Source organism: Vipera berus (assembly GCF_964194415.1).
Source record: "Vipera berus genome assembly, chromosome: 6".
Classification (NCBI taxonomy): Eukaryota; Metazoa; Chordata; class Lepidosauria; order Squamata; family Viperidae; genus Vipera; species Vipera berus.
Window position 1 is genome coordinate 36,779,301 of NC_138208.1, and position 8,868 is coordinate 36,788,168.

Sequence of the window (8,868 nt, forward strand, 5' to 3'; positions counted from 1 at the left end):
TGGTTCAGGAAGTAGGTAAGGTTCTCCAGTCACCTGTCAAACGTGGCTTTCAAAGATGGTGGCTCATGTTCATCTTGGACCAGTAGGTATCTGGGTGGCACCTTCACAACTGACTGGGTGGCATGGGCTGGAGCCTCTCCCATTTCAGAGATTGGAGGGTTGCCTGGCGGCCACCAGTAAAATCCCAACCATTCCTCTATTCCCTGCCAGCCCAACACACCCAGTTTAGTGCTGCCAGTTGGGATGGGGAAGGGGATGAAGCTGCAGCTTGACTCATCCCCAATGCTGCCCCCCCAAGCCTGGGGAATCTCACCTGCTCGGTTCCTCACATTTCCATTCCTCCAAACCTTTCGCACAACTGCTCCACCGAAGGGCTGTGGGAGGTGGTTAGGGGCTTCCACTCTGCTGACCTTCCCAGTTTGCAGCCCTCTTGGCTTTCCCTTATCTCAACCTCCAATGGGATCAAGGTGAACTTCATCTCGACAGCCTTTCTCATGCCCCCCATCATTGGGCTTTGGGGTCTGCATAGAGGCACCCTGCTACGGCCCCTTCCTCATGCACTTGTAGTTGCTCCATTTTCTCTGCCCTCACTTTGGACCACATTACCACCGGCTGTGTGCCAAGGTCCAGTTGGGCCATTGCCAGTGTTTCCTGAGGAGGGGCAAGCCCTGGCTTGGCTGTGGGCTCAGTCTTCTTCTGTGCCCCCAACATTGTTATGCTACAGTCTTCTTGGAGCCTCTGAGTAGGCTGCACACACAACTTCATAACAGTTGGTTTAATGTCAATCATCCATCTAGCAAATTCAAAATTAAGGAGTCTTCATGGCTTTGAGGTGCCAGAAAAGATCAACTTTATTGAATACACATCCTGGTACTGAAGAAGCAAAACCAGCTCTAATTTTCCCATGCTAAAATTTGGTTAGTTAACAATAGCTTTCCATAAGTGTTCATGTTGCCCAATCGCACTTCCTTGATTTGTTGTAAGAACAGTCCACTTCTCCATCAGACACCTGCTTTTGTGCCCTTGGCATTCACGATCTGTGGTTGGCTTCTTAGAATTCCATTTCTTTCTCAAGCTTTCTACCCCTACCCCGTTTCTATGGCAAGTTGAATAGCAATAGAAGTTAGCAGGCATCTTAGCAATTCAACCTTGACATGAAATCCACTCTTCTTAAGTTGCCAAAGTTAAGAAACACTGCTTTATGCATTTAACAATTACTCCATAATCTGGTATTCCATAATACCTTGCTATTGAGAACGACTAAATAATATCATGACTTTTGTTATATTATGATTTTTGCCAGTTGGATCTAATGGTTAAGACACCAGGCTTGAAGCCAAGAGACTGTGGGTTCTAGAAGATAATATTCTCTTGGTACATACCTAGTTCATGGAACCTGACAAACAGAAAAACATAAATAGATTCTCCATGTCCTTTCCAAGGCCAAAAGACTGATACCGCAGCATTGGAAAGATGAATGTATGGATTGAAGATCTAATTGCACTAGCTGCCAATGAGTGGATTTCCTATAGATATAGACTTTGTATGGACAAGTATCATGAAATATGGGTCTCATTTATTCAGAATAGAGTGGATTAAAAATGCTGTATAAATGTGTCAGAAATATATGTCTTCAATGATATTTTATAAAAGACATGTATTACTTTTTGCCATCTTTTTTCACTTATTATAGCACTTTTTATGTGTTTTTCTCTTTGATAATGCATGTATCACTAGCATTACTATTGTTATTATTATGTATTGTTCTTTTCTTTTGTTGCTATTAATTTAAAAATAAATAAATAATGCACAGTCATTCTGGTATTTTTAAAAATGAACAATTTTGCCACCCATCATCACACCTGCAAATAATGTAGTATCCTATAATCAGCAGCAGACCTGATTGCTTGAGGCTCTATATCAGTGTTTTTCAACCACTGTTCCGCGGCACACTAGTGTGCCGCGAGATGTTGCCTGGTGTGCCATGGGAAAAATTGAAAAAACACTGACCTAGGAGACAGCGGTGAGAGGAGGAGGAGGAGGAGGAGGAGGAGGAGGAGGAGGGGGAGGAACAGCCGCGGGCGGAGCGGCGCTGCGCTGCAAGACTCTCTGGCGGGGAGCGCTGGGCACCAGAGCCTTGGCTAAGCTGACGGCCCTACTTCGCTGGAAGCAAAAGCCCGGGAAAAGAAGTGGGCTCGACCTCTCTAGGCACCAGGGCTCCACGGCAGCGTAGCTCCGCCCCCTTCTCTGGCTTCGGAGGGTCTCTTGCTGAAGAGAGAGAAGCTGGGGAGAGGTGACCGGCTCGCTTATCAGAAGAGGACGGACGGGCGGCCAGCCTGGCTCGCCTGAGCTGTCGCGTGGTTGGTTGCCTGCAACGTTCAAAAAAGCTCTTCTTCCCAGCACGCGCCGCTTACTCCTTACTCCCCGCGTGGCTGAGGATGCGAGACTCCCGCCTGGTCGGCTGCCTGGCTCCGCTTTCTTTGCTCGCCGCGACCTCTCGCCCCAGCCCAAAATAGAGGGATCTGACCGCTTCGCTCTTGGAGGCTTTGCTTGCGTCTGAAAAATTACATGGCTGATTTTTTTTTTAACCTGTCCTTTTGATACGTTGCATAATAAAATGTCCTTTGGACCAAAGCAATTAAAAACCTTTGGGGTTTCCCCCCCCCCCTCTGGAGTGAAGTGCTTTTGATGGTAAAGGTGAGAAAGAAAGAAAAAAGGAAGGGAAAAAAGGAGAAAGGGGGAAGGGGAAAAGGGAGGGAGAAAGAAAAAAAGGAGAATAGAAAAGAAAGAGAGAGAGAGGAAGGGAGGAAGGAAGGAAGGAAAAAAAGCAGGAAGAAAAATTAAAAAGAAATGCAAGTAGCTTCCAGTTTCCACAACAAGTAGAAAGCAAGAAATTGAGAGAGGGAGGGAAAGAAAGTGGGAGAGAGAAAGGAAGGAAGGAAGATAAAGAAAGAAAAGAGAGGGAGGGAAGAGAGGGAAGGAAGGAAGGAAGGAAGAAACAAAAGAAGAGAAAAAACAAAATACAGAAAGATAAATTAAAAAGAAATGCAAGCTTTCCTTTTCCTTCACAGCAAAAACAAACAAACAAAAGCCCCAAAATAAAATAAAATAAAATAAAATAAAGAGGCTAATAATAATAATAATAATAATAATAATAATAATAATAATAATAATAATAATAATAATAATAAGAAGAAGAAGAAGAAGAAGAAGAAGAAGAAGAAGAAGAAGAAGAAGAAGAAGAAGAAGAAGAAGAAGAAGAAGAAGAAGAAGTAGTTGGAAGGGACCTTGGACGTCATCTAGTCCAACCCCTTGAGAACACAGGCTATCCTCGACTTACGACCGTTCGTGTAGCGACCGTGGGGAGGTCCAACGGTGCGGAAAACGGTGGAGTGCCTCGTGATTTTTTTCATGAAACAAGTGTGCCTTTGCCCAAAAAAGGTTGAAAAACACTGCTCTATATACCAAAAGACATCAGAAACAACATTTAAGAACAGCACTAAATCCCACCATATATATAGCAATCATGCCTAAGTCATTTCATTCCTTACCACCCACATCAATGATGGAATTAATGACATCAAAATGATAAACACAACTGGAAAATTGTAAATTGGGTTATTTTTATATGCATGAGATGCATCTGATGCACATTAAAAAGGGGCAGGGCTTTGATGATCTCTTTACCACCATCGTTTGACACCCTGGCCTTGTACCATCCTTCAAATGGATAAACCTGAAGTTTGGCCTGAATTTTACAAATAGGCTTTTCTCCCTTTGAGGGTTTGCTCAGTTTGAAAAATATTGTTCTAAAACAAAATCTTTTGAAAAAAATACAACATAAATATCATTAAGAGCCTCTAAACTTTGCAAAAGACCCTTGAACCATAACTTTAGAAAGTTGAATGGTTTGGTTCATATATTTTTTGGTATCCAAGTTCAGTCAATTTTGTGACTATGCCCAAACATATTTTGGTGCTAAGAAGTTTCTTCTGTTTGTCTCTCAGTTTTCAAGTTGTAAACTGGTTCTTTCCAGGGAGGCATGAAATACTATCCTACTCAGTGGAGAACAGCCCTCTCTTGGTGAGGATAACTTGCTGCACTGTTAGCTAGTTAAGGCTAGAGCAGTGGCCTGTCACTAAAAAACAAATGTAGATATTATGTGACAGACAGAGTTTTTGTTTGTGAGTGCACAATCACTAAGAGCTCTAGGCCAAGTGGAAGCCCATCCACTTGCTGCACAGCTGTTTTTGTTGTCTGAATTTCCAAGGGCAGAATGATCTTATCTGTATTGTTTATGGCTCCTATTTTCAGTATTATTTGTTAAAATATGCAACATGCTGGTTGCAGAAGTAGCAGTGGTAAAGGAGATGTGATCATGCAAGCAATCAAGTGGCAATATACATTTGATGTGAGCATGCAAGCAAACAAGTGGCAATATACATAATGCATATTTATTTTCAATACATATATTAAGATTTGAAATTACATGATTGCAAACCCCTATCACTGATTTTTAGGTAAATTTGCATTGAAAATTGACTACAAATCAGGCAGACTTATTAAACTGAAGGATAGATATTTAGGTGCATCTTGTGTATTATTTAGAGATTAAGCTATTATATCCTTGCTTCCATCTGGCTGCCTAGGTTTTTTGCATTTGAGCTATGAAAATTGCAGTAGATATTATTTTACCTTATTACTGAAGTAGAAATCCAGATTATATAATCCTATAGAAGTAAAAGGGATTGAATCAAAATGAAACTGTTAAGGAGTCAGTTCATTACCATATTATACTTTGTTTAAAACTACATTTGTACTTCTTTTCAATGAACAGAGATTCCAAGTTTATAACATGTGAAACTATTAATACCAAACCAACAATATACTTATATTACCAGGATCATGCCACCAATTTTCATATATTGATTTGTTCTGTTATCTATCTTTTAAGGCTGCATCCCAACACAAAAATACCCCACACTACAAATATTAGCAACTTCCTCAGATATCTGAGTGGGTGACTTGAAAGGATAATTAATACTATTTAATTTATTATAATAAAATGTTTCAGGCTTTATTTAAAGGGAAATACTAAATTCACAATCCAGTTATTATAATAAGAGTGATCACTAGTTCTCCTTTATAATCCATTTGCTGCTAATGACCCACTTAATTTATTCCAGTATAATGTACACTTTTTTACCTCTGTATTTCCACAGATTACATCTTCTACATATGTGCTTTATTAATGAGTGGGTTTTAAAACATAATTTTAGAATTCAGTGCTATGATATTTGGAAACAAAACAATTGTGATATTTGGAAACAAAACAAATCACAATTTTGACCTTTTAAATGTCATCATACTGAAGGGCTTTACTACAGGCAAAATTATGAATTCATACAGAGAAATTGTCACTAATTTGGGCAAATTATTTTTGGAACAGCACTGTAACTTTACATTTGGCAGGAACTGGAACTTTAGTAACAAATTAATTAAATGAAGTCTCAACTGTATGTAAAACACTGCTGAAGAAAATATTTGCATATTTTCAGTTCAGAAGAATTTAAAATTCTGAGTATCTGCTGCAATAATATCTAAGATTTATATTTATTTATTTATAAGATTTAAAAGGCCACCCAACTCAACCAGTGTTCACAGGCTTTACTGAGATTATTGGTAAAACTTTTATTTTTCCCAGGATAAAGTTGCTTAAAAGCTTTTTCAGGTCAGTTATTAATGTATATTTTGTGCTTTATCAATCTGAGGAGAACAGTCTACAGTATAAGCAAGATTAAAATTATTCAGGGTGTGTTGCATACTTTATCTGCTAAATTTTACAATTAAGCAAATGCTGTCTGGCAAATATTGCACCAAATCATGAGCCTTTGAAGTTTAATTAATTACCAGACATGTCTTGTTTTAATTATTAATTTTAGTAACTATTATTCCTAAATTCATGCTAAGGCAGTGGGTACAAAAATATCAGAATACTTTAAAAAGCTATACAAATCTAAAGCAGCAGTAACATTCCATTTAATAGCATTTGCATCTGTGACCATTTTAAGGCAACACACTCTCCTTGGAGCTGGTTTGGAAGTTGCAAGTAGCACAAAATGCCATAACTAGTTGCTGACAATGAAAGAGTCGTTGTTTGATGAACCCTGGTGGAAAAAAGGTTAGGTGATTAGTTTCTTCTGCAGGCCCTGCTGAATATGTACAGATTGGGGTCAATAAGGCATGTTTCAAATGTGAGGTGTAAGAAAGCTGACAGTAGCCTTCCACTGATTAAAAAGTAAAAGAAAGTTTTGTTAAGTAAGAGGCTGCTGGTATCAGCAGCCTTACAAAGAAAATACTAGCATATTGTGTGTCATTTCTATGAATCTGAAAATACATTGCTAACTAATAATGGGGTAGAATTCTCTATGTTTATTAAGCAGAAATATTTATCCATTTACCAGATTGAGAATCTGATTCTGTCCCAAGTTAATTCTTCATCTTATCCTGTGCATTTCAACCATCCTGAGGTGGTGCTTATGATCAGAACTGTTGAAATGAGAGATCCACGTAGCAGGATGAAGCTGAGTTTATGATCACCCAAGGAGGGTATTACGCCTCTCTCTGACACAGACTCTCCCATTGGGTTCCCACCTGATTAAAGCATTTCTAAGGCACCACTCACCCACCTGGAACTAAATCTATGGAAAGTACAGACTGAATTCAGAAACATCATCTGTGGAGTTGCTCTATAAACCTGGATTCACATCCTATATTAAGCAATGATTTGTTCACTAAACAAGTGAACCCGGGTGTGTTTACACAACCCACTAAGCCATAGTATCTGGCTGGACTCCCACACACGTCCCAGCATCCACAGGACATGCTAATTCGGAACCAACCAACCCAGGATGACTGACGTCGATCTGTGAACTCCGTTAGTGTTGACAGAAAGAGCTTGCTAGGAAAGCGCAGCGTTTGCGCAGGCCTAAAAGCGAAATCTCAGCCCCAGAAACTTCTTCCACCCGGTAAGTAGTCGCTTACCTGGCGCTGCTGCTGGGAACGCGCCTCCTCTGTCCTCCGGAGCCGCACCATCCGCTGCTGAAGCATTCAACGCTTGGAAAGGCCAGGCGCAGACGGGGAAGGCATCTTCTCCGGCGACGCGCATTGGTTCCTGCAACTTGAGCGGGATCGGAGTGGTGGGTAGGCGCGGCTGGAGGCGTGACGGGCCTTCGCCGGCCCTCAGCAGGTTCTCAATTAGGAAACTTTTGCCCAGATTGCCAAAACCCGAAGCCCCGGGCAAGCCGAGCAGAGCGGCGGAACTTCCGCAATGCCAAGCGAGGGTGCTTGGAAGCATGGCCGAGAAGAGAGTAGCCGCTGTTCCGGCTCCGAAGCGCAGGGCTGCCCTTACGCAGAGAGGGTTCTCCTCCTCTGGCTATCGCCCCCTCCCGCCGCGGCCCTTCGCAAGCGATCATGAACCGGGAGCCTCGGCAATTTGCCGGCGATTCTCCGCGGACTGCCCGCACCTTGTCCGGAGAATCGGCAAATGGGCTGGAAGGTGTGTCCGACCTCATTAATTTCTGTCAATAGTCCTCAAGGCAAGATCGACGTGGGCGACAATGAAAGGCGCTGCTGAGGAGCGGGGCGGGGGCGCCGTCTGTATTGGATGGGCATTGGTCCTCCTAAATACCATTGGATCCCAAGCACTAGTCGGACTGAAGGGGCTCCTGAGCTCCCAGCTGCTTCTCCTCTAAGACCCTGCAAGACCCGCCGAAATCAAGAGCCAAAGGCCCCAAATACCCAGCCACGTATTCCTTGTGTCGGCAGGTGGTTTCTCCCTCAAAATTCACCAACTTTTATGCCGTGAAAAGTGGGGGGGCGTTCGGAAACTGTCTAAAGGACCTGCGTGTTGCCCGAATTTCAGCACCAGCCTGTTGGCTGAAGTTTCCCTTGGCCAAAGGACTCAGATGGCTCTTCTGTACCAGGCTTTGCCGATGTGCGTTGCAAGGAGGTTTAGGAAATGGGCATCTTATAAACATAGATACATAAATTAACATATATTCATTTATAGTTCTGATAAAGGTACATTCCTTCTGCAATTTTTCTCATGACTGCATAAACTCTGGCTTAGAACAGTGCAGAAATCCAGATATTAGCTACAGGGCAAAGCACCTAAATCTTGTTTTCCTTAACAGATAGAAAAAAATGATGAAGGATGGTGTGAAAGCATAACAATGGAAGCTGACCCAAGGACCCCATAACTTTCTGTTTTCAGAATTGTTTGGAACGTGGCTCAATATCCCAAAACAAACAAACTCACTTGGAATTCCAGCAACAAAGTTTTATTTAAAAAAAAGAAGCGTTTGCAAAGGCTTGGTGAACTGAAACACACACAGGAGTTCAGTCACACCTTACAGTGCTGTTTGACACATTTTTATCCCCGATGCAGATTCCCCCCTCCCCTATCGCACTCAACACCCCTTCCCTAATCATCCGATAAACTATCCGGACCGCCTAAAATCACTGTCCCTCCCATGTTCCAGGAAGCCCCTTTGTGCACATCCTATCTATCGCCATCTAATTTTCTGTTAACAAAGCTCGGCTCCTATAGTTATTTCTGTATTTCTTTTGCTTGTGGTTTAGGTTAGCTAGCATTTTCAGCTTGTCACATTTGTACTTGTCAAATTTTAGATGAGATGGAGAGACAACCATTATTACTTAGGATTTTCAGGTGGCTTCTTCTAATGTCCTTTAGACTCATTAGAAATTTCTGAATAATATTTTATTCCTTTCAGAATGATTCCCAGAAATCCCAGTGTTACTTCATTGACCTAGAATTGTTGACCCTTAGAGCTGAAGATAAAGTGC

General features: G+C 41.8%; 1 protein-coding gene across 2 annotated transcripts in view; it reads right to left on the reverse strand.

Annotated features, from left to right (window-relative positions):
• DBX2 (developing brain homeobox 2) overlaps positions 1-7,357 on the reverse strand; it is a gene marked incomplete at its 5' end in the record, with an annotated part of 32,582 nt that extends 25,225 nt beyond the window's left edge. For both annotated transcript variants that reach the window (XM_081331856.1, XM_081331855.1), the window contains one exon: positions 7,045-7,357. In XM_081331856.1, the coding sequence (XP_081187982.1) occupies positions 7,045-7,357 (313 nt within the window). The remainder of the gene's footprint in view (positions 1-7,044) is intronic.
• Positions 7,358-8,868: the final 1,511 nt, after the last annotated feature.